This window comes from Heptranchias perlo, unplaced genomic scaffold, assembly GCF_035084215.1.
Source record: "Heptranchias perlo isolate sHepPer1 unplaced genomic scaffold, sHepPer1.hap1 HAP1_SCAFFOLD_1191, whole genome shotgun sequence".
NCBI classification, from domain to species: domain Eukaryota; kingdom Metazoa; phylum Chordata; class Chondrichthyes; order Hexanchiformes; family Hexanchidae; genus Heptranchias; species Heptranchias perlo.
This window is the reverse complement of record NW_027138420.1, coordinates 9191-34649: the sequence shown is the minus strand read 5'-3', so window position 1 is coordinate 34649 and position 25459 is coordinate 9191. Positions and strand designations below refer to the sequence as shown.

At 48.3% G+C, this 25459-nt stretch overlaps 1 protein-coding gene across 1 annotated transcript in view; it reads left to right on the top strand.

Moving 5' to 3' along the window:
* Nucleotides 1-22510, top strand: part of vps28 (VPS28 subunit of ESCRT-I) — a 34738-nt gene extending 12228 nt beyond the window's left edge. Inside the window, exons 5-6 of the mRNA XM_067977009.1 lie at nt 189-280; nt 22092-22510. Coding sequence (XP_067833110.1) covers nt 189-280; nt 22092-22212 — 213 coding nt within the window. The 3' untranslated portion in view covers nt 22213-22510. The remainder of the gene's footprint in view (nt 1-188; nt 281-22091) is intronic.
* The last annotated feature ends 2949 nt before the right edge of the window (nt 22511-25459 follow it).

Sequence of the window (25459 nt, the reverse complement as noted above, 5' to 3'; positions counted from 1 at the left end):
GGTGGGCGGGGGTGCCCCACGGGGTGCGGTGGGCGGTGGTGCCCCACGGGGTGCGGTGGGCTGGGTGCCCCACGGGGTGCGGTGGGCTGGGTGCCCCACGGGGTGCGGTGGGCGGTGGTGCCCCACGGGGTGCGGTGGGTTGGGTGCCCAGATTTAACCAGTGGATGTAAATTTAACCCTTTCCTCAGATCCAGCCAGACCTGCGGGAGCTCACAGAGACAATGAATCGCATGAGTAATCTGCCACCCGATTTCGAGGCAAAGGACAAAGTCGACCAGTGGTGAGTGTCTTGGTTTTAGTTTTGACAGTGAACAGGGAGAGACTGTCTCCTCTGGTTGGCGAGTCAGTGACGAGGGATCATCAATTTAATATGGTCACTGAGAGAGTGAGGAGAGAGGCTGGGAGTCTTGACAGGGTTTTTGGAACTTGGAATGCTTTGCCACAGGGAGTGGTTGAGGCAGAGACCAATGCATCTTTTTAAGAGAACATTTGGATAAAGATTTGAAGCAGAGGAAGATACAGCGATTGATACAAGGCTATGGGGAGAGAGTGGGGCAGTGGGATTAGCTTTTGGATTGATACAGGGCTATGGGGAGAGAGTGGGGCAGTGGGATTAGCTTTTGGATTGATACAGGGCTATGGGGAGAGAGTGGGGCAGTGGGATTAGCTTTTGGATTGATACAGGGCTATGGGGAGAGAGTGGGGCAGTGGGATTAGCTTTGGATTGATACAGGGCTATGGGGAGAGAGTGGGGTAGTGGGATTAGCTTTGGATTGATACAGGGCGATGGGGAGAGAGTGGGGCAGCGTAATTAAGAACATAAGAAATAGGAGCAGGAGTAGGCCATTCGGCCCCTCGAACCTGTTCCGCCATTCAATCAGATCATGGCTGATCTTCGACCTCAACTCCACTTTCCCGCCCGATCCCCATATCCCTTGATTCCCTGAGAGTCCAAAAATCTATTGATCTCAGCCTTGAATATATTCAATGACTCAGCATCCACAGCCCTCTGGGGTAGAGAATTCCAAAGATTCACAATCCTCAGTGAAGAAATTCCTCCTCATCTCAGTCTTAAATGGCCGACCCCTTATCCTGAGACTATGCCCCCTAGTTCGAGACTCTCCAGCCAGGGGAAACAGCCTCTCAGCATCTACCCTGTCAAGCCCCCTCAGAATCTTATATGTTTCAATGTGATCACCTCTCATTCTTCTAAACTCCAGAGAGTATCGGCCCATTCTACTCAATCTCTCCTCATAGGACAACCCTCTCATCCCAGGAATCAATCTCGTGAACCTTTGTTGCACCGCCTGTAAGGCAAGTATATCCTTCCTTAGATAAGGAGACCAAAACTGTACACAGTACTCCAGGTGAGGTCTCACCAAAGCCCTGTACAATTGCAGCAAGACTTCCTTACTCTTGTACTCCAACCCCCTTGCAATAAAGGCCAACATACCATTTGCTTTCCTAATTGCTTGCTGTACCTGCATGTTAACTTTCTGTGATTCGTGTAAAAGGACACCCAAATCCCTCTGAACATCAACATTTAATAGTTTCTCACCTTTTTAAAATAAACATTCTGTTTTTCTATTCTTCCTACCAAAGTGAATAACCTCACATTTCCCCACATTATACTCCATCTGCCACATAAGAACATAAGAACATAAGAACATAAGAAATTGGAGCAGGAGTAGGCCAATCGGCCCCTCGAGCCTGCTCCGCCATTCAATAAGATCATGGCTGATCTGATCCCAACCACAAATCTAAAGAACACAAGAAGTCGGAGCAGGACCCGGCCACATAGCCCCTGGGCCCTCTCCGCCACCCACAGGGCATTGACCGATCCGAACTCAGCTTCATGTCCAATTTCCTGCCCGCTCCCCATAACCCCTAATTCCCTTTACTTCTAGGAAACTGTCTATTTCTTGCCCATTCACTTAACCTGTCTATATCCCTTTGCAGACTCTTTGTGTCCTCCTCACAGCTTACTTTCCCACCTAGCTTTGTATCGTCAGCAAACTTGGATACATTACACTCGGTCCCTTCATCTAATTCACTAATATCGATTGTAAATAGCTGAGGCCCAAGCACCTCTTTGATCTAATACTATCGTTAATTTCTTTTGTTAGCCATGGATTGGCCGCTTTTCCTTTTGTGTTTTTGCGCCAGAAAGGAATGTATAATTGTTGCAATTCATGCATTTGTTCCTTAAATGTTAGCCATTGCCCATCCACCGTCATGCCTTTTAATGAAGCTTCCCAATCTATCATAGTCAACTCACTCCTCATACCTTCGTAGTTTCCTTTGTTTAGATTTAGGTCCCTAGTTTCGGATTGGACTACTTCACTTTCCATCCAAATGAAGAATTCTATCATGTTATGGTCACTCTTCCCTAAAGGACCCCGCACAACAAGATTATTAATTAACCCCTTCTCATTGCACAATACCCAATCTAGGATAGCCTGTTCCCTGGTTGGCTCCTCAACGTACTGGTCTAAAAAACCATCTCATAAACACTCCAGGAATTCATCCTCCACAGTATTATTGCTAATTTGGTTTGGCCAGTCTATATGTAGATTAAAGTCACCCATGATTACTGTAGTACCCTTGTTACAAGCATCTCTAATTTCCTGTTTGATGCCATCCCCTACGTTACTACTACTGTTTGGAGGCAGATAAAGGAGAGTGATTGCATAGACAACAGAACATGAATCACAACCCAAACATACATCATCAGCTTCATTACAGAGTCCCTGTTTGTTCAGGATAAGGGTCACTCTCTCTGTAACTGTACAGAGTCACTGTTTATTTCATAGGAACATAGGAACAGGAGTAGGCCATTCAGCCCCTCGTGCCTGCTCCGCCATTTGATAAGATCATGGCCGATCTGTGATCTAACTCCATATACCTGCCTTTGGCCCATATCCCTTAATACCTTTGGTTGCCAAAAAGCTTTCTATCTCAGATTTAAATTGAGCAATTGAGCTAGTATCAATTGCCGTTTGCGGAAGAGAGTTCCAAACTTCTACCACCCTTTGTGTGTAGAAATGTTTTCTAATCTCACTCCTGAAAGGTCTGGCTCTAATTTTTAGACACTGCCCCCTACTCCCAGAATCCCCAACCAGCGGAAATAGTTTCTCTCTATCCACCCTATCCGTTCCCCTTAATATCTTATAAACTTCAATCAGATCACCCCTTAACCTTCGAAACTCCAGAGAATACAACCCCAATTTGTGTAATCTCTCCTCGTAACTTAACCCTTGAAGTCCGGGTATCATTCTAGTAAACCTACGCTGCACTCCCTCCAAGGCCAATATGTCCTTCCGAAGGTGCGGTGCCCAGAACTGCTCACAGTACTCCAGGTGCGGTCTAACCAGGGTTTTGTATAGCTGCAGCATAACTTCTGCCCCCTTGTACTCCAGTCCTCTAGATATAAAGGCCAGCATTCCATTAGCCTTATTGATTATTTTCTGCACCTGTTCATGACACTTCAATGAACTATGTACCTGAACCCCTAAGTCCCTTTGGACATCCACTGTTTTTAACGTTTTACCATTTAGAAAGTAACCTGTTCTATCTTTTTTGATCCAAAGTGGATGACCTCACATTTGTCTACATTGAATTCCATTTGCCACAGTTTTGCCCATTCACCTAATCTATCAATATCCCTTTGTAATTTTATGTTTTCATCTACACTGCTTACAATGCCACCAATCTTTGTGTCATCGGCAAACTTAGATATGAGACTTTCTATGCCTTCATCTAAGTCGTTAATAAATATTGTGAATAATTGAGGCCCCAAGACAGATCCCTGCGGGACTCCACTAGTCACATCCTGCCAATGTGAGTACCTTCCCATTATCCCTACTCTCTGTCGCCTTTCGCTCAGCCAACTTCCTAACCAAGTCCGTACTTTTCCCTTGATTCCATGGGCTTCTATCTTAGCTAACAGTCTCTTATGTGGGACCTTATCAAATGCCTTCTGGAAGTCCATATAAATAACATCCATTGACATTCCCCTGTCCACTACTTGAGTCACCTCTTCAAAAAATTCAATCAGGTTTGTCAGGCGCAGCCTACCTTTCACAAATCCATGCTGGCTCTCTGATTAACTGAAAATTCTCGAGGTGTTCAGTCACCATATCCTTAATTATAGACTCCAGCATTTTCCCCACAACAGATGTTAGGCTAACTGGTCTATAATTCCCTGGTTTCCCTCTCTTTTCTTAAAAAGCGGAGTGACATGTGCAAATTTCCAATCTAGAGGGACAGTTCCTGAATCTAGCGAACTTTGAAGGGTCACTCTTTTGGGTAAGGGTCACTCACTGTGTAACTGTACAGAGTCACTCTTTATTCAGAGTAAGGGTCACTCACCGTATAACTTTACGGAAAGATGCAAGAACCATAGAGTAGTGATAATGGGGGACTTCAATTATCCCAATACAGACTGGGATAGTAACAGTGTAAAGGGCAAAGAGGGGGAGGAATTCCTGAAATGTGCACAAGAGAACTTTCTTGATCAGTGTGTTTCCAGCTCATTGAGGAAGGGACCAGTGCTGGATCTAGTTCTGGGGAATGAAGTGGGGCAAATGGAGCATGTTTCAGTGGGGGAGCATTTGGGGAACAGTGATCATAATATCATTAGGTTCAGAGCTGTTATAAAAAAGGATAAGGAAAAATCAAATGCGAAAATACTCAACTGGAGGTGGGCTAATTTCAGTGAGTTAAAAAGGGATCAAAGATTTGCTGGTGAAACAGTAATTGAACAATGGGAGGCCTGGAAAGAGGAGATAGTTTGGGTACAGAGTAGACACATTTCCACAAGGGGGAAAGGAAGGGCATCCAAAGAAAGAGCTCCCTGGATGAATAATGATATAGAGATTAAAATGAAACAGAAAAAGGAGGCTTGTGACAAATGTCGGGTTTATAATATCATAGAGAACCAGGCTGAATACAGAGCGTATTGGGGAGAACTGAAAAAGGAAACAAAAGGGGCAAAGAGAGAGAATGAGAATAGATTGCAACGGGATCTTGATAAATTGGGCCAGTGGGCCGATGAATGGCAGATGGAGTTTAATTTAGATAAATGTGAGGTGATGCATTTTGGTAGATCGAATCGGGCCAGGACCTACTCCGTTAATGGTAGGGCGTTGGGGAGAGTTATAGAACAAAGAGATCTAGGAGTACAGATTCATAGCTCCTTGAAAGTGGAGTCACAGGTGGATAGGGTGGTGAAGAAGGCATTCAGCATGCTTGGTTTCATTGGTCAGAACATTGAATGCAGGAGTTGGGATGTCTTGTTGAAGTTGTACAGGGCATTGGTGAGGCCACACTTGGAGTACTGTGTACAGTTCTGGTCACCCTATTATAGAAAGGATATTATTAAACTAGAAAGAGTGCAGAAAAGATTTACTAGGATGCTACCGGGACTTGATGGTTTGACTTACAGGGAGAGGTTAGACAGACTGGGACTTTATTCCCTGGAGAGTAGGAGGTTAAGGGGTGATCTTATAGAAGTCTATAAAATAATGAGGGGCATAGATAAGGTCGATAGTCAAAATCTTTTCCCAAAGGTAGGGGAGTCTATAACGAGGGGGCACAGATTTAAGGTGAGAGGGGAGAGATACAAAAGGATCCAGAGGGGCAATTTTTTCACTCAAAGGGTGGTGAGTGTCTGGAACGAGCTGCCAGAGGCAGTAGTAGAGGCGGGTACAATTTTGTCTTTTAAAAAGCATTTGGACAGTTACATGGGGAAGATGGGTATCGAGGGATATGGGCCAAGTGCAGGCAATTGGGACTAGCTTAGTGGTATAAACTGGGCGACATGGACATGTTGGGCCGAAGGGCCTGTTTCCATGTTGTAACTTCTATGATTCTATGAGATTAGCGGCTAACATAAAAGGGAACACAAAAGTCTTTTATGAACATATAAACAGTAAAAGGGTCGTCAAAGGAGGTGTGGGGCCGATTTGGGACAAAAAAGGAGATGATCTTGTGGAGGCAGAGGGAATGGCTGAGGTTCTGAATTAATATTTCACATTGGTCTTCACTAGAGAAGAAGATGCTGCCATTGGTGTAAAGGAGGAGGTAGTAGTGATATTGGATTGGATAAAAATAAATAGAGGAGGTACTTAAAAGATTGGCAGCGATCAAAGTAGAAAAGTCAATCATGGCTTTCAAAAGGGAACTGGATAAGTACTTGAAAGGAAAAAATTTGTAGGGCTATTGGGATTGGGCGGGGGGTGGGACTAGCTGGATTGCTCTTGAATAGAGCCGATGCAGACTCGATGGGCTGAATGGCCTCCTTCTGTGCTGTAACCTTTCTCTGATTCTATGATAAGTAACCCAGTCCGGATGGGACGCATCCCAGGTCACTGAGGGAAGTAAGGGTGGAAATTGCAGAGACTCTGGCCACAATCTCCAATCCTCCTTAGATACGGGGACGGTGCTGGAGGACTGGAGGATTGTAAATGTTACACCCCTGTTCAAAAAAGGGGAGAGGGATAAACCCGGCAATTACAGGCCAGTCAGTCTAACGTCGGTGGTGGGGAAACTTTAAGAGTCAGTAATTCGGGAAAAAATTAATTGTCACTTGGAAAAGTCTGGGCTAATAAATAAAAGTCAGCACGGATTTGTTAAAGGAAAATCGTGTCTGACTAACCTTGATCGAGTTCTTTGATGAAGTAACGGAGAGGGTTGATGAGGGGAATGCGGTTGATGTTGTTTATATGGAATTTCAAAAGGTGTTTGATAAAGTGCCACATAATAGACTTGTTAGCAAAATTAAAACCCATGGGATTAAAGGGACAGTGACAGTGTGGATACAAAATTAGCTCGGGGACAGAAAGCAGAGAGTCGTGGTGAACGGTTGTTTCTCAGACTGGAGGGAAGTTTACAGTGGTGTTCCCCAGGGGTCAGTATTAGGACCACTGCTCTTTTTGAGATATATTAATGAGCTGGACTTGGGTATTGAGGGAATAATCTCAAATTTGCAGATGACACGAAACTCTGAAATGTAGTAAACAATGTGGAGGATAGTAACAGACTTCAGGAGGACAGAGACAGACTGGTGAAATGGGCAGACACATGGCAGATGGAATTTAACGCAGAGAAATGTGAAGTGATGCATTTTGGTCGGAAGAATGAGGAGAGGCAAAATAAACTAAATGGTACAATTTTAAAGGGGGTGCAGGAACAGAGGGACCTGGGGGTGAATATAGACAAATTGTTGAAGGTGACAGGACAGGTGGAGAAGGCTGTTAAAACGGCATATGGGATCCTGGGCTTTATTAATAGAGGCACAGAGTACAAAAGTAAGGAAGTTATGCTAAACCTTTATAAAACACTGGTTAGGCCTCAGCTGGAGTATTGTGTTCAATTCTGGGCACCGCACTTTAGGAAGGATGTCAAGGCCTTGGAGAGGGTGCAGAGGAGATTTACTAGAATGGTATCAGGGATGAGGGACTTCAGTTATGTGGAGAGACTGGAGAAGCTGGGGTTGTTCTCCTTCGAACAGGGAAGGTTAAGGGGAGATTTAATCGAGGTGTTCAAAATCATGAAGGGTTTTGATCGAGTAAATAAGGAGAAACTGTTTCCAGTGACAGGAGAGTCGGTAACCCGAGGACACAGATTTAAGGTGATTGACAAAAGAACGAGGAAAAAACATTTTACGCAGTGAGTTGTTCTGATCTGGAATGCGCTGCCTGAAAGGGCGGTGGAAGCAGATTCAATAATAACTTTCAAAAGGGAATTGGAGAAATAAGAACATAAGAAATAGGAGCAGGAGTAGGCCAATCGGCCCCTCGAGCCTGCTCCGCCATTCAATAAGATCATGGCTGATCTGATCCTAACCTCAAATCGAAATTCATGTCCAATGCTTGAAGGAGAAAAATTTGCAGGACTATGGGGAAAGAGCAGGGGAGTGGGACTAATTGGATAGCTCTTTCAAAGAGCCAGCACAGGCATGATGGGCCGAATGGCTGCCTTCTGTGCTGTATCATTCTATGATACTATGATAACTGTACAGAGTCAGTGTTTATTCAGGGTAAGGGTCACTCACTGTGTAACTGTACAGAGTCCCTGTTTATTCAGGGTGAGGGTCACTCACTGTGTAACTGTACAGAGTCCCTGTTTATTCAGGGTAAGGGTCACTCACTGTGTAACTGTACAGAGTCCCTGTTAATGGGATTGGGATAATATATTAGCATGGAATAAGGATTGGTTAATGGACAGAAAACAGTAAAGGTGAACGGGTCATTCTCAGGTTGGCAGGCTGTAACCAGTAGGGTGCTGCAAGTTGCCAGAAAAAGTAGCAAGCCTGAGGTTTGGGAACAGTTTAGAATTCAGCAAAAAAGGACCAAAAGATTAATAACTTTTTTATTCGTTCATGGGATGTGGGCGTCGCTGGTGAGGCCGGCATTTATTGCCCATCCCTAATTGCCCTTGAGAAGGTGGTGGTGAGCCGCCTTCTTGAACCGCTGCAGTCCGTGTGGTGAAGGTTCTCCCACAGTGCTGTTAGGAAGGGAGTTCCAGGATTTTGACCCAGCGACGATGAAGGAACGGCGATATATTTCCAAGTCGGGATGGTGTGTGACTTGGAGGGGAACGTGCAGGTGGTGTTGTTCCCATGTGCCTGCTGCCCTTGTCCTTCTAGGTGGTTGAGGTCGCGGGTTTGGGAGGTGCTGTCGAAGAAGCCTTGGCGAGTTGCTGCAGTGCATCCTGTGGAGTGAATGTTTAGGGTGGTGGATGGGGTGCCAATCAAGCGGGCTGCTTTGTCCTGGATGGTGTTGAGCTTCTTGAGTGTTGTTGGAGCTGCACTCATCCAGGCAAGTGGAGAGTATTCCATCGCACTCCTGACTTGTGCCTTGTAGATGGTGGAAAGGCTTTGGGGAGTCAGGAGGTGAGTCACTCGCCGCAGAATACCCAGCCTCTGACCTGCTCTTGTAGCCACAGTATTTATATGGCTGGTCCAGTTAAGTTTCTGGTCAATGGTGACCCCCAGGATGTTGATCGTGGGGGATTCGGTGATGGTAATGCTGTTGAATGTCAAGGGGAGGTGGTTAGACTCTCTCTTGTTGGAAATATTCATTGCCTGGCACTTGTCTGGCGCGAATGTTACTTGCCACATATCAGCCCAAGCCTGGATGTTGTCCAGGTCTTGCTGCATGCGGGCTCGGACTGCTTCATTATTTGAGGGGTTGTGAATGGAACTGAACACTGTGCAATCATCAGCGAACATCCCCATTACTGACTTTATGATGGAGGGAAGGTCATTGATGAAGCAGCTGAAGATGGTTGGGCCTAGGACACTGCCCTGAGGAACTCCTACAGCAATGTCCTGGGGCTGAGATGATTGGCCTCCAACAACCACTACCATCTTCCTTTGTGCTAGGTATGAGTCCAGCCACTGGAGAGTTTTTCCCCTGATTCCAATTGACTTCAATTTTACTAGGGCTCCTTGGTGCCACACTCGGTCAAATGCTGCCTTGATGTCAAGGGCAGTCACTCTCCCGCCTCACCTCTGGAATTCAGCTCTTTTGTCCATGTTTGGACCAAGGCTGTAATGAGGTCTGGAGCCGAGTGGTCCTGGCGGAACCCAAACTGAGCATCGGTGAGCAGGTTATTGGTGAGTAAGTGCTGCTTGATAGCACTGTCGATGACACCTTCCATCACTTTGCTGATGATTGAGAGTAGACTGATGGGGCGGTAATTGGCCGGATTGGATTTGTCCTGCTTTTTGTGGACAGGACATACCTGGGCAATTTTCCACATTGTCGGGCAGACGCCAGTGTTGCAGCTGTACTGGAACAGCTTGGCTAGAGGCGCAGCTAGTTCTGGAGCACAAGTCTTCAGCACTACAGCTGGGATGTTGTCAGGGCCCATAGCCTTTGCTGTATCCAGTGCACTCAGCCGTTTCTTGATATCACGTGGAGTGAATCGAATTGACTGAAGACTGCCTTCTGTGATGGTGGGGATATCGGGAGGAGGCCGAGATGGATCATCCACTCGGCACTTCTGGCTGAAGATGGTTGCAAACGCTTCAGCCTTGACTTTTGCACTCACGTGCTGGACTTTGCCATCATTGAGGATGGGGATGTTTGCAGAGCCTCCTCCTCCCGTTAGTTGTTTAATTGTCCACCACCATTCACGACTGGATGTGGCAGGACTGCACAGCTTTGATCTGATCCGTTGGTTGTGGAATCGCTTAGCTCTGTCTATAGCATGTTGCTTCCGCTGTTTAGCATGCATGTTGTCCTGAGTTGTAGCTTCACCAGGTTGGCACCTCATTTTTAGGTACGCCTGTTGCTGCTCCTGGCATGCTCTTCTACACTCCTCATTGAACCAGGGTTGATCCCCTGGCTTGTTGGTAATGGTAGAGTGAGGAATATGCCGGGCCATGAGGTTACAGATTGTGCTGGAATACAATTCTGCTGCTGCTGATGGCCCACAGTGCCTCATGGATGCCCAGTTTTGAGCTGCTGGATCTGTTCTGAATCTATCCCATTTAGCACGGTGGTAGTGCCACACAACACGTTGGATGGTGTCCTCAGTGCGAAGACGGGACTTCGTCTCCACGAGGACTGTGCGGTGGTCACTCCTACCAATACTGTCATGGACAGATGCATTTGCGACAGGTCGATTGGTGAGGACGAGGTCAAGTAAGTTTTTCCCTCGTGTTGGTTCGCTCACCACCTGCCGCAGGCCCAGTCTGGCAGCTATGTCCTTCAGGACTCGGCCAGCTCGGTCAGTAGTGGTGCTACCGAGCCACTCTTGGTGATGGACATTGAAGTCCCCCACCCAGAGTACATTCTGTGCCCTTGCTACCCTCAGTGCTTCCTCCAAGTGGTGCTCAACATGGAGGAGGACTGATTCATCAGCTGAGGGAGGACGGTAGGTGGTAATCAGCAGGAGGTTTCCTTGCCCATGTTTGACCTGATGCCATGAGATTTCATGGGGTCCAGAGTCAATGTTGAGGACTCCCAGGGCCACTCCCTCCTGACTGTATATCACTGTACCGCCACCTCTGGTGGGTCTGTCCTGCCGGTGGGACAGGACATCCCCAGGGATGGTGATGGAAGAGTCTGGAGGGGAAAAATAGAGTATGAGAGTAAACTTGCAAGGAACATAAAAGTGGACTGTAAAAGCTTCGACAAGTATGTAAAAAGAAAAAGATTAGTGAAGACAAATGTAGGTCCCTTACAGTCAGAAATGGGAGAATTTATAATGGGGAACAAGGAAATGGCAGAACAATTAAACAAATACTTCGGTTCTGTCTTCATGGAAGAGGACACAGATAACTTCCCAGAAATGCTAGGGAACAAAGCGACGAGTGAGGAGGACGAATTAAAGGAAATTAATATTAGTTTAAAAAAAAAGTGACGGAGAAATTAATGGGACTGAAAGCTGATAAATCCCCAGGACCTGATAATCTGCATCCCAGAGTACTAAAAGAGGTAGCCATGGAAACAGTGGATGCATTAGTTGTCATCTTCCAAAATTTTATAGATTTTGGAACAGTTCCTGCAGATTGGAGGGTGGCAAATGTAACCCCACTATTTAAAAAAGGAGGGAGAGAAAACAGGGAACGACATACCGGATAGCCTAACATCAGTGGTGGGGAAATTTTTATTTTTTTTTTAAATTCGTTCACGGGATGTGGGCATCGCTGGCGAGGCCGGCATTTATTGCCCATCCCTAATTGCCCTTGAGAAGGTGGTGGTGAGCCGCCTTCTTGAACCGCTGCAGTCCGTGTGGTGACGGTTCTCCCACAGTGCTGTTAGGAAGGGAGTTCCAGGATTTTGACCCAGCGACAATGAAGGAACGGCGATATATTTCCAAGTCGGGACGGTGTGTGACTTGGAGGGGGACGTGCAGGTGGTGTTGTTCCCATGTGCCCGCTGCCCTTGTCCTTCTAGGTGGTAGAGGTCGCGGGTTTGGGAGGTGCTGTCGAAGAAGCCTTGGCGAGTTGCTGCAGTGCATCCTGTGGATGGTGCACACTGCAGCCACTGTGCGCCGGTGGTGAAGGGAGTGAATGTTTAGGGTGGTGGATGGGGTGCCAATCAAGCGGGCTGCTTTATCTTGGATGGTGTCGAGCTTCTTGAGTGTTGTTGGAGCTGCACTCATCCAGGCAAGTGGAGAGTATTCCATCACACTCCTGACTTGTGCCTTGTAGATGGTGGAAAGGTTTTGGGGAGTCAGGAGGTGAGTCACTCGCCGCAGAATACCCAGCCTCTGACCTGCTCTCGTAGCCACAGTATTAATATGGCTGGTCCCGTTAAGTTTCTGGTCAATGGTGACCCCCAGGATGTTGATGGTGGGGCATCCGGCGATGGTAATGCCGTTGAATGTCAAGGGGAGGTGGTCATTGCCTGGCACTTATCTGGCGCGAATGTTACTTGCCACTTATCAGCCCAAGCCTGGATGTTGTCCAGGTCTTGCTGCATGCAGGCTCGGACTGCTTCATTATCTGAGGGGTTGCGAATGGAACTGAACACTGTGCAGTCATCAGCGAACATCCCCATTTCTGACCTTATGATGAAGGGAAGGTCATTGATGAAGCAGCTGAAGATGGTTGGGCCGAGGACACTGCCCCGAGGAACTCCTGCAGCAATGCCCTGGGGCTGAGATGCTTGGCCTCCAACAACCACTACGATCTTCCTTTGTGCTCGGTATGACTCCAGCCACTGGAGAGTTTTCCCCCTGATTCCCATTGACTTCAATTTTACTAGGGCTCCTTGGTGCCACACTCGGTCAAATGCTGCCTTGATGTCAAGGGCAGTCACTCTCACCTCACCTCTGGAATTCAGCTCTTTTGTCCATGTTTGGACCAAGGCTGTAATGAGGTCTGGAGCCGAGTGGTCCTGGCGGAACCCAAACTGAGCATCGGTGAGCAGGTTATTGGTGAGTAAGTGCTGCTTGATAGCACTGTCGACGACAGCTTCCATCACTTTGCTGATGATTGAGAGTAGACTGATGGGGCGGTAATTGGCCGGATTGGATTTGTCCTGCTTTTTGTGGACAGGACATACCTGGGCAATTTTCCACATTGTCGGGTGGATGCCAGTGTTGTAGCTGTACTGGAACAGCTTGGCGAGAGGCGCAGCTAGTTCTGGAGCACAAGTCTTCAGCACTACAGCTGGGATGTTGTCGGGGCCCATAGCCTTTGCTGTATCCAGTGCACTCAGCCGTTTCTTGATATCACGTGGAGTGAATCGAATTGGCCGAAGACTGGCTTCCGTGATGGTGGGGATATCGGGAGGAGGCTGAGATGGATCATCCACTCGGCACTTCTGGCTGAAGATGGTTGCAAACGCTTCAGCCTTGTCTTTTGCACTCATGTGCTGGACTCCGCCATCATTGAGAATGGGGATGTTTGCAGAGCCTCCTCCTCCCGTTAGTTGTTTAATTGTCCACCACCATTCACGACTGGATGTGGCAGGACTGATCTGATCCGTTGGTTGTGGAATCGCTTAGCTCTGTCTATAGCATGTTGCTTCCGCTGTTTAGCATGCATGTAGTCCTGAGTTGTAGCTTCACCAGGTTGGCACCTCATTTTTTGGTACGCCCGGTGCTGCTCCTGGCATGCTCTTCTACACTCCTCATTGAACCACGGTTGATCCCCTGGCTTGTTGGTAATGGTAGAGTGAGGAATATGCCGGGCCATGAGGTTACAGATTGTGCTGGAATACAATTCTGCTGCTGCTGATGGCCCACAGCGCCTCATGGATGCTCAGTTTTGAGCTGCTAGATCTGTTCTGAATCTATCCCATTTAGCACGGTGGTAGTGCCACACAACACGTTGGATGGTGTCCTCAGTGCGAAGACGGGATTTCATCTCCACGAGGACTGTGCGGTGGTCACTCCTGCCAATACTCTCATGGACAGATGCATTTGCGACAGGTCGATTGGTGAGGACGAGGTCAAGTAAGTTTTTCCCTCGTGTTGGTTCGCTCACCACCTGCCGCAGGCCCAGTCTAGCAGCTATGTCCTTCAGGACTCGGCCAGCTCGGTCAGTCGTGGTGCTACCGAGCCACTCTTGGTGATGGACATTGAAGTCCCCCACCCAGAGTACATTTTGTGCCCTTGCTGCCCTCAGTGCTTCCTCCAAGTGGTGCTCAACATGGAGGAGGACTGATTCATCAGCTGAGGGAGGACGGTAGGTGGTAATCAGCAGGAGGTTTCCTTGCCCATGTTTGACCTGATGCCATGAGATTTCATGGGGTCCAGAGTCAATGTTGAGGACTCCCAGGGCCACTCCCTCCTGACTGTATATCACTGTACCGCCACCTCTGGTGGGTCTGTCCTGCCGGTGGGACAGGACACACCCAGGGATGGTGATGGAAGAGTCTGGGACGTTGGCTGAAAGGTATGATTCTGTGAGTATGGCCATGTCAGGCTGTTGCTTGACTCGTCTGTGGGACAGCTCTCCCAATTTTGGCACAAGTCCCCAGATGTTAGTAAGGAGGACCTTGCAGGGTCGACTGGGCTTGGTGTTTTGCCGTTGTCGTGTCCGGTGCCTAGTGGTCCGGTGCCTAGTGGTCCGTCCGGTTTTATTCTTATTATGACTTTTCGTAGCGAGATTTTACAACTGAGTGTCTTGCTGGGCCATTTCAGAGGGCAATTAAGAATCAACCACATTGCTGTGGGTCTGGAGTCACATATCGGCCAGACCGGGTAAGGACGGCAGGTTTCCTTCCCTAAAGGACATTGGTGAAACAGATGGGTTTTTACGACAATCCGGTAGTTTCATGGTCATCATTACTGATACTAGTATTTTAATTCCAGATTTTATTTTAATTAATTGAATTTAATTAATTAATTGAATTTAAATTCGCCAGCTGCCGTGGCGGGATTTGAACTCATGACTCTGGATTTTAGTCCAGGCCTCTGGATTACTAGCCCAGTAACATAACCACTATGCTACCGTACCCCATGCTAGAGTCTATTATAAAGGATGTGATAACAGGACACTTAGAAAATATCAACGGGATTAGACAAAGTCAACATGGATTTATGAAAGGGAAATCATGTTTGACAAACCTACTGAAGTTTTTTGAGGATGTAACTGGTAGAATAGATAAGGGAGAACCAGTGGATGTGGTTTATTTGGATTTTCAGAAGGCCTTTGATAAAGTCCCACATAAGAGGTTAGTGTGCAAAATTAAAGCACATGTGATTGGGGGGAATATACTGGCATGGATTGAGAATTGGTTGACAGACAGGAAACAGAGAGTAGGAATAAACGGGTCTTTTTCGGGGTGGCAGGCAGTGACTAGTGGGGTACCGCAGGGATCAGTGCTTGGGCCCCAGCTATTCACAATATATATCAATGATTTGGATGAGGGAACCAAATGTAATATTTCCAAGTTTGCTGATGACACAAAACGAGGTGGGATTGTGAGTTGTGAGGAGGATGCAAAGAGGCTTCAAGGCGATTTAGACAAGTTGAGTGAGTGGGCAAATACATGGCAGATGCAGAATAATGTGGATAAATGTGAAGTTATCCACTTCAGAAGGAAAAACAGAAAGGCAGAGTATTATTTAAATGGTGATAGATTGGGAAATGTTGATGTACAAAGGGACCTGGGTGTCCTTGTACACCAGTCACTGAAAGCAAACATGCAGGTGCAGCAAGCAGTTAGGAAGGCGAATGGTATGTTGACCTTCATTGAAAGAGGATTTGAGTACAGGAGCAGGGATGTCTTACTGCAGTTATACAGGGCCTTGGTGAGACCACACCTGGAGTATTGTGTACAGTTTTGGTCTCCTTACCTAAGAAAGGATATACTTGCCATAGAGGGAGTGCAGCGAAGGTTCACCAGACTGATTCCTGGGATGGCAGGACTGTCGTATGAGGAGAGATTGGGTCGACTCGGCCTGTATTCACTCGAGTTTAGAAGAATGAGAGGGGATCTCATTGAAACATATAAAATTCTGACAGGGCTAGACAGACTGGATGCAGGGAGGATGTTTCCCCTGGCTGGGGGGTCCAGAACGAGGGGTCACAGTCTCAGGATACAGGGTAGGACATTTCGGACTGAGATGAGGAGAAATTTCTTCACTCAGAGGGAGGTGAACCTGTGGAATTCTCTACCACAGAAGGCTGTGGAGGCCAAGTCACTGAATATATTTAAGAAGGAGCTCGATAGATTTCTGGACACAAAAGGCATCAAGGGGTATGGGGAGAGAGCGGGAATATGGTATTGAGATAGAGGATCAGCCATGATCATATTGAATGGTGGGGCAGGCTCGAAGGGCCGTATGGCCTACTCCTGCTCCTATTTTCTATGTTTCTATGTTGTGTCTGGAATCGCTCCCCTTTATCTGTTGTGTCTGGAATCGCTCCCCTTTATCTGTTGTGTCTGGAATCGCTCCCCTTTATCTGTTGTGTCTGTGGAATCGCTCCCCTTTATCTGTTGTCTGTGGAATCACTCCCCTTTATCTGTTGTGTCTGTGGAATCGCTCCCCTTTATCTGTTGTGTCTGTGGAATCGCTCCCCTTTATCTGTTGTGTCTGTGGAATCGCTCCCCTTTATCTGTTGTGTCTGTGGAATCGCTCCCCTTTTTCTGTTGTCAGTGGAATCGCTCCCCTTTATCTGTTGTCTGTGGAATCGCTCCCCTTTATCTGTTGTCTGTGGAATCGCTCCCCTTTATCTGTTGTGTCTGTGGAATCACTCCCCTTTATCTGTTGTGTCTGTGGAATCGCTCCCCTTTATCTGTTGTCTGTGGAATCGCTCCCCTTTATCTGTTGTGTCTGTGGAATCGCTCCCCTTTATCTGTTGTGTCTGTGGAATCGCTCCCCTTTATCTGTTGTGTCTGTGGAATCGCTCCCCTTTATCTGTTGTGTCTGTGGAATCGCTCCCCTTTATCTGTTGTCTGTGGAATCGCTCCCCTTTATCTGTTGTGTCTCTGGAATCGCTCCCCTTTATCTGTTGTGTCTGTGGAATCGCTCCCCTTTATCTGTTGTCTGTGGAATCGCTCCCCTTTATCTGTTGTGTCTCTGGAATCGCTCCCCTTTATCTGTTGTGTCTCTGGAATCGCTCCCCTTTATCTGTTGTGTCTGTGGAATCGCTCCCCTTTATCTGTTGTGTCTGTGGAATCGCTCCCCTTTATCTGTTGTCTCTGGAATCGCTCCCCTTTATCTGTTGTGTCTCTGGAATCGCTCCCCTTTATCTGTTGTGTCTGGAATCGCTCCCCTTTATCTGTTGTGTCTGTGGAATCGCTCCCCTTTATCTGTTGTGTCTGTGGAATCGCTCCCCTTTATCTGTTGTCTCTGGAATCGCTCCCCTTTATCTGTTGTGTCTCTGGAATCGCTCCCCTTTATCTGTTGTGTCTGTGGAATCGCTCCCCTTTATCTGTTGTGTCTGTGGAATCGCTCCCCTTTATCTGTTGTGTCTGTGGAATCGCTCCCCTTTATCTGTTGTCTCTGGAATCGCTCCCCTTTATCTGTTGTGTCTGGAATCGCTCCCCTTTATCTGTTGTGTCTGTGGAATCGCTCCCCTTTATCTGTTGTCTGTGGAATCGCTCCCCTTTATCTGTTGTCTGTGGAATCGCTCCGCTTTATCTGTTGTCTCTGGAATCGCTCCCCTTTATCTGTTGTCTCTGGAATCGCTCCCCTTTATCTGTTGTGTCTGTGGAATCGCTCCCCTTTATCTGTTGTGTCTGTGGAATCGCTCCCCTTTATCTGTTGTGTCTGGAATCGCTCCCCTTTATCTGTTGTGTCTGTGGAATCGCTCCCCTTTATCTGTTGTGTCTGGAATCGCTCCCCTTTATCTGTTGTCTCTGGAATCGCTCCCCTTTATCTGTTGTGTCTGTGGAATCGCTCCCCTTTATCTGTTGTGTCTCTGGAATCGCTCCCCTTTATCTGTTGTGTCTGGAATCGCTCCCCTTTATCTGTTGTCTGTGGAATTGCTCCCCTTTATCTGTTGTGTCTGTGGAATCGCTCCCCTTTATCTGTTGTGTCTGGAATCGCTCCCCTTTATCTGTTGTCTCTGGAATCGCTCCCCTTTATCTGTTGTGTCTGTGGAATCGCTCCCCTTTATCTGTTGTGTCTCTGGAATCGCTCCCCTTTATCTGTTGTGTCTGGAATCGCTCCCCTTTATCTGTTGTGTCTGTGGAATCGCTCCCCTTTATCTGTTGTCTCTGGAATCGCTCCCCTTTATCTGTTGTGTCTGTGGAATCGCTCCCCTTTATCTGTTGTGTCTCTGGAATCGCTCCCCTTTATCTGTTGTGTCTGGAATCGCTCCCCTTTATCTGTTGTCTGTGGAATCGCTCCCCTTTATCTGTTGTCTGTGGAATTGCTCCCCTTTATCTGTTGTCTGTGGAATCGCTCCCCTTTATCTGTTGTGTCTGTGGAATCGCTCCCCTTTATCTGTTGTCTGTGGAATCGCTCCCCTTTATCTGTTGTGTCTGTGGAATCGCTCCCCTTTATCTGTTGTCTGTGGAATCGCTCCCCTTTATCTGTTGTGTCTGTGGAATCGCTCCCCTTTATCTGTTGTGTCTGTGGAATCGCTCCCCTTTATCTGTTGTGTCTGTGGAATCGCTCCCCTTTATCTGTTGTGTCTCTGGAATCGCTCCCCTTTATCTGTTGTGTCTGGAATCGCTCCCCTTTATCTGTTGTCTGTGGAATCGCTCCCCTTTATCTGTTGTGTCTGTGGAATCGCTCCCCTTTATCTGTTGTGTCTGTGGAATCGCTCCCCTTTATCTGTTGTCTGTGGAATCGCTCCCCTTTATCTGTTGTGTCTGTGGAATCGCTCCCCTTTATCTGTTGTCTGTGGAATCGCTCCCCTTTATCTGTTGTCTGTGGAATCGCTCCCCTTTATCTGTTGTCTGTGGAATCGCTCCCCTTTATCTGTTGTGTCTGGAATCGCTCCCCTTTATCTGTTGTGTCTGGAATCGCTCCCCTTTATCTGTTGTCTGTGGAATCGCTCCCCTTTATCTGTTGTGTCTGTGGAATCGCTCCCCTTTATCTGTTGTGTCTGGAATCGCTCCCCTTTATCTGTTGTCTGTGGAATCGCTCCCCTTTATCTGTTGTGTCTGTGGAATCGCTCCCCTTTATCTGTTGTGTCTGGAATCGCTCCCCTTTATCTGTTGTGTCTGGAATCGCTCCCCTTTATCTGTTGTGTCTGTGGAATCGCTCCCCTTTATCTGTTGTGTCTGGAATCGCTCCCCTTTATCTGTTGTGTCTGTGGAATCGCTCCCCTTTATCTGTTGTGTCTGTGGAATCGCTCCCCTTTATCTGTTGTGTCTGGAATCGCTCCCCTTTATCTGTTGTGTCTGGAATCGCTCCCCTTTATCTGTTGTCTGTGGAATCGCTCCCCTTTATCTGTTGTGTCTGGAATCGCTCCCCTTTATCTGTTGTGTCTGTGGAATCGCTCCCCTTTATCTGTTGTCTGTGGAATCGCTCCCCTTTATCTGTTGTCTGTGGAATCGCTCCCCTTTATCTGTTGTGTCTGGAATCGCTCCCCTTTATCTGTTGTGTCTGGAATCGCTCCCCTTTATCTGTTGTGTCTCTGGAATCGCTCCCCTTTATCTGTTGTGTCTCTGGAATCGCTCCCCTTTATCTGTTGTGTCTGTGGAATCGCTCCCCTTTATCTGTTGTGTCTGGAATCGCTCCCCTTTATCTGTTGTGTCTGGAATCGCTCCCCTTTATCTGTTGTGTCTGTGGAATCGCTCCCCTTTATCTGTTGTGTCTGGAATCGCTCCCCTTTATCTGTTGTGTCTGTGGAATCGCTCCCCTTTATCTGTTGTGTCTGTGGAATCGCTCCCCTTTATCTGTTGTGTCTGGAATCGCTCCCCTTTATCTGTTGTGTCTGGAATCGCTCCCCTTTATCTGTTGTCTGTGGAATCGCTCCCCTTTATCTGTTGTGTCTGGAATCGCTCCCCTTTATCTGTTGTGTCTGTGGAATCGCTCCCCTTTATCTGTTGTCTGTGGAATCGCTCCCCTTTATCTGTTGTCTGTGGAATCGCTCCCCTTTATCTGTTGTGTCTGGAATCGCTCCCCTTTATCTGTTGTGTCTGGAATCGCTCCCCTTTATCTGTTGTGTCTCTGGAATCGCTCCCCTTTATCTGTTGTGTCTCTGGAATCGCTCCCCTTTATCTGTTGTGTCTGGAATCGCTCCCCTTTATCTGTTGTGTCTGTGGAATCGCTCCCCTTTATCTGTTGTCTGTGGAATCGCTCCCCTTTATCTGTTGTGTCTGGAATCGCTCCCCTTTATCTGTTGTGTCTGTGGAATCGCTCCCCTTTATCTGTTGTCTGTGGAATCGCTCCCCTTTATCTGTTGTGTCTGTGGAATCGCTCCCCTTTATCTGTTGTGTCTGTGGAATCGCTCCCCTTTATCTGTTGTGTCTGTGGAATCGCTCCCCTTTATCTGTTGTCTGTGGAATCGCTCCCCTTTATCTGTTGTCTGTGGAATCGCTCCCCTTTATCTGTTGTGTCTGGAATCGCTCCCCTTTATCTGTTGTGTCTGGAATCGCTCCCCTTTATCTGTTGTCTGTGGAATCGCTCCCCTTTATCTGTTGTCTGTGGAATCGCTCCCCTTTATCTGTTGTCTGTGGAATCGCTCCCCTTTATCTGTTGTGTCTGGAATCGCTCCCCTTTATCTATTGTCTGTGGAATCGCTCCCCTTTATCTGTTGTCTGTGGAATCGCTCCCCTTTATCTGTTGTGTCTGGAATCGCTCCCCTTTATCTGTTGTGTCTCTGGAATCGCTCCCCTTTATCTGTTGTGTCTCTGGAATCGCTCCCCTTTATCTGTTGTCTGTGGAATCGCTCCCCTTTATCTGTTGTGTCTGGAATCGCTCCCCTTTATCTGTTGTCTGTGGAATCGCTCCCCTTTATCTGTTGTGTCTGGAATCGCTCCCCTTTATCTGTTGTGTCTGGAATCGCTCCCCTTTATCTGTTGTGTCTGTGGAATCGCTCCCCTTTATCTGTTGTGTCTCTGGAATCGCTCCCCTTTATCTGTTGTCTGTGGAATCGCTCCCCTCTATCTGTTGTCTGTGGAATCGCTCCCCTTTATCTGTTGTGTCTGTGGAATCGCTCCCCTTTATCTGTTGTGTCTGTGGAATCGCTCCCCTTTATCTGTTGTCTGTGGAATCGCTCCCCTTTATCTGTTGTGTCTGTGGAATCGCTCCCCTTTATCTGTTGTGTCTGTGGAATCGCTCCCCTTTATCTGTTGTCTGTGGAATCGCTCCCCTTTATCTGTTGTCTGTGGAATCGCTCCCCTTTATCTGTTGTCTGTGGAATCGCTCCCCTTTATCTGTTGTCTGTGGAATCGCTCCCCTTTATCTGTTGTGTCTGTTGAATCGCTCCCCTTTATCTGTTGTGTCTGTGGAATCGCTCCCCTTTATCTGTTGTCTGTGGAATCGCTCCCCTTTATCTGTTGTGTCTGTGGAATCGCTCCCCTTTATCTGTTGTGTCTGGAATCGCTCCCCTTTATCTGTTGTGTCTGTGGAATCGCTCCCCTTTATCTGTTGTCTGTGGAATCGCTCCCCTTTATCTGTTGTGTCTGTGGAATCGCTCCCCTTTATCTGTTGTGTCTGTGGAATCGCTCCCCTTTATCTGTTGTGTCTGTGGAATCGCTCCCCTTTATCTGTTGTCTGTGGAATCGCTCCCCTTTATCTGTTGTGTCTGTGGAATCGCTCCCCTTTATCTGTTGTGTCTGTGGAATCGCTCCCCTTTATCTGTTGTCTGTGGAATCGCTCCCCTTTATCTGTTGTCTGTGGAATCGCTCCCCTTTATCTGTTGTCTGTGGAATCGCTCCCCTTTATCTGTTGTGTCTGTGGAATCGCTCCCCTTTATCTGTTGTCTGTGGAATCGCTCCCCTTTATCTGTTGTGTCTGTGGAATCGCTCCCCTTTATCTGTTGTGTCTGTGGAATCGCTCCCCTTTATCTGTTGTCTGTGGAATCGCTCCCCTTTATCTGTTGTGTCTGTGGAATCGCTCCCCTTTATCTGTTGTCTGTGGAATCGCTCCCCTTTATCTGTTGTGTCTGTGGAATCGCTCCCCTTTATCTGTTGTGTCTGTGGAATCGCTCCCCTTTATCTGTTGTGTCTGTGGAATCGCTCCCCTTTATCGCAGTGTTCCTTTGTGTTTTGCAGGTTACAGAAGCTCAGTGGAATGTCGGCCTCTGACGAGCTGGACGACACTGAGGTGCGTCAGATGCTGTTTGACCTGGAGGCTGCCTATAACTCGTTCAACAGGTTCCTGCACTCTTCATAAAGAGCTGCACCATGGAGTCCAGTCTGATAACCCACAATTCGTTTGTTTTCTCTTCCATCGCCCCCTCAGACAGCCTCCTGCAGTCGGCAAGCTCACCGATGCTCTTTTCTGACTGGCGAATGAAATTCTCTCACAAACTCCTTGCTCCTCTTTCCCCGATTCCCATTTTTTACAAGGGAATGGACTATGTTCCTGTCTTTGTGTAGACATGGAATCTGGTGTATGGAAGATTTGCTTTGTTTCCTGTGCCCTCTTTGATTTTTTAATTTCTCTGAATAAAGCTGTGGATAAGTTGAAATCTCATTCTCCGTACTTTGGGTTTCCCCCTCTCTCTGCTGGAGCACTGTCCTCCAATACACATGTGGTCCGTTGGGAATCCAAATGTGGCGAATCGCAGTTTTGATCAGTATAAAGTACTGTCGTTAGTCCGGTGATCTCAATACTCAGATTTGCCCGGTGTATCTGTGAACTTTAACCTTTCTGTGCGTGTGTTGGTGAAATGATGAGATGAAAAGCAGAGAGTGAATTGTGGTGGTTGAGCATTTTACTTCCTTGGTTATTGAATGCTGTTCGTGCAAAGGGAGAGACCGAGAGCGAGAGGAGAGTCCGAGAGGTGAGCGCTGTGTAAAAGGAGAGTCCGAGAGGTGAGCGCAGTGTAAAAGGAGAGTCCGAGAGGTGAGCGCGGTGTAAAAGGAGAGTCCGAGAGGTGAGCGCGGTGTAAAAGGAGAGTCCGAGAGGTGAGCGCGGTGTAAAAGGAGAGTCCGAGAGGTGAGCGCGGTGTAAAAGGAGAGTCCGAGAGGTGAGCGCGGTGTAAAAGGAGAGTCCGAGAGGTGAGCGCGGTGTAAAAGGAGAGTCCGAGAGGTGAGCGCGGTGTAAAAGGAGAGTCCGAGAGGTGAGCGCGGTGTAAAAGGAGAGTCCGAGAGGTGAGCACGGTGTAAAAGGAGAGTCCGAGAGGTGAGCGCAGTGTAAAAGGAGAGTCCGAGAGGTGAGCGCAGTGTAAAAGGAGAGTCCAAGAGGTGAGCACAGTGTAAAAGGAGAGTCCGAGAGGTGAGCGCGGTGTAAAAGGAGAGTCCGAGAGGTGAGCGCAGTGTAAAAGGAGAGTCCGAGAGGTGAGCGCAGTGTAAAAGGAGAGTCCGAGAGGTGAGCACAGTGTAAAAGGAGAGTCCGAGAGGTGAGCGCAGTGTAAAAGGAGAGTCCGAGAGGTGAGCGCAGTGTAAAAGGAGAGTCCGAGAGGTGAGCACAGTGTAAAAGGAGAGTCCGAGAGGTGAGCGCAGTGTAAAAGGAGAGTCCGAGAGGTGAGCGCAGTGTAAAAGGAGAGTCCGAGAGGTGAGCACAGTGTAAAAGGAGAGTCCGAGAGCGGGAGGAGAGTCCGAGAGGTGAGCGCAGTGTAAAAGGAGAGTCCGAGAGGTGAGCGCAGTGTAAAAGGAGAGTCCGAGAGGTGAGCGCAGTGAGTGTAAAAGGAGAGTCCGAGAGGTGAGCGCGGTGTAAAAGGAGAGTCCGAGAGGTGAGCGCGGTGTAAAAGGAGAGTCCGAGAGGTGAGCGCGGTGTAAAAGGAGAGTCCGAGAGGTGAGCGCGGTGTAAAAGGAGAGTCCGAGAGGTGAGCGCGGTGTAAAAGGAGAGTCCGAGAGGTGAGCGCGGTGTAAAAGGAGAGACCGAGAGGTGAGCGCGGTGTAAAAGGAGAGACCGAGAGGTGAGCGCAGTGTAAAAGGAGAGTCCGAGAGGTGAGCGCGGGGTAAAAGGAGAGTCCGAGAGGTGAGCGCAGTGTAAAAGGAGAGTCCGAGAGGTGAGCGCGGTGTAAAAGGAGAGTCCGAGAGGTGAGCACGGTGTAAAAGGAGAGTCCGAGAGGTGAGCACGGTGTAAAAGGAGAGTCCGAGAGGTGAGTGCGGTGTAAAAGGAGAGTCCGAGAGGTGAGCGCGGTGTAAAAGGAGAGTCCGAGAGGTGAGCGCGGTGTAAAAGGAGAGTCCGAGAGGTGAGCGCGGTGTAAAAGGAGAGTCCGAGAGGTGAGCTCAGTGTAAAAGGAGAGTCCGAGAGGTGAGCGCAGTGTAAAAGGGGAGTCCGAGAGGTGAGCGCAGTGTAAAAGGAGAGTCCGAGAGGTGAGCGCAGTGTAAAAGGAGAGTCCGAGAGGTGAGCGCGGTGTAAAAGGAGAGTCCGAGAGGTGAGCGCAGTGTAAAAGGAGAGTCCGAGAGGTGAGCGCGGTGTAAAAGGAGAGTCCGAGAGGTGAGCGCGGTGTAAAAGGAGAGTCCGAGAGGTGAGCGCGGTGTAAAAGGAGAGTCCGAGAGGTGAGCGCGGTGTAAAAGGAGAGTCCGAGAGGTGAGCGCGGTGTAAAAGGAGAGACCGAGAGGTGAGCGCGGTGTAAAAGGAGAGACCGAGAGGTGAGCGCAGTGTAAAAGGAGAGTCCGAGAGGTGAGCGCGGGGTAAAAGGAGAGTCCGAGAGGTGAGCGCAGTGTAAAAGGAGAGTCCGAGAGGTGAGCGCGGTGTAAAAGGAGAGTCCGAGAGGTGAGCACGGTGTAAAAGGAGAGTCCGAGAGGTGAGTGCAGTGTAAAAGGAGAGTCCGAGAGGTGAGCGCGGTGTAAAAGGAGAGTCCGAGAGGTGAGCGCGGTGTAAAAGGAGAGTCCGAGAGGTGAGCGCGGTGTAAAAGGAGAGTCCGAGAGGTGAGCTCAGTGTAAAAGGAGAGTCCGAGAGGTGAGCGCAGTGTAAAAGGGGAGTCCGAGAGGTGAGCACAGTGTAAAAGGAGAGTCCGAGAGGTGAGCGCAGTGTAAAAGGAGAGTCCGAGAGGTGAGCGCGGTGTAAAAGGAGAGTCCGAGAGGTGAGCGCAGTGTAAAAGGAGAGTCCGAGAGGTGAGCGCAGTGTAAAAGGAGAGTCCGAGAGGTGAGCGCGGTGTAAAAGGAGAGTCCGAGAGGTGAGCGCAGTGTAAAAGGAGAGTCCGAGAGGTGAGCTCAGTGTAAAAGGAGAGTCCGAGAGGTGAGCTCAGTGTAAAAGGAGAGTCCGAGAGGTGAGCGCAGTGTAAAAGGAGAGTCCGAGAGGTGAGCGCGGTGTAAAAGGGGAGTCCGAGTGGTGAGCGCGGTGTAAAAGGAGAGTCCGAGAGGTGAGCGCAGTGTAAAAGGAGAGTCCGAGAGGTGAGCGCAGTGTAAAAGGAGAGTCCGAGAGGTGAGCGCGGTGTAAAAGGGGAGTCCGAGAGGTGAGCTCAGTGTAAAAGGAGAGTCCGAGAGGTGAGCTCAGTGTAAAAGGAGAGTCCGAGAGGTGAGCG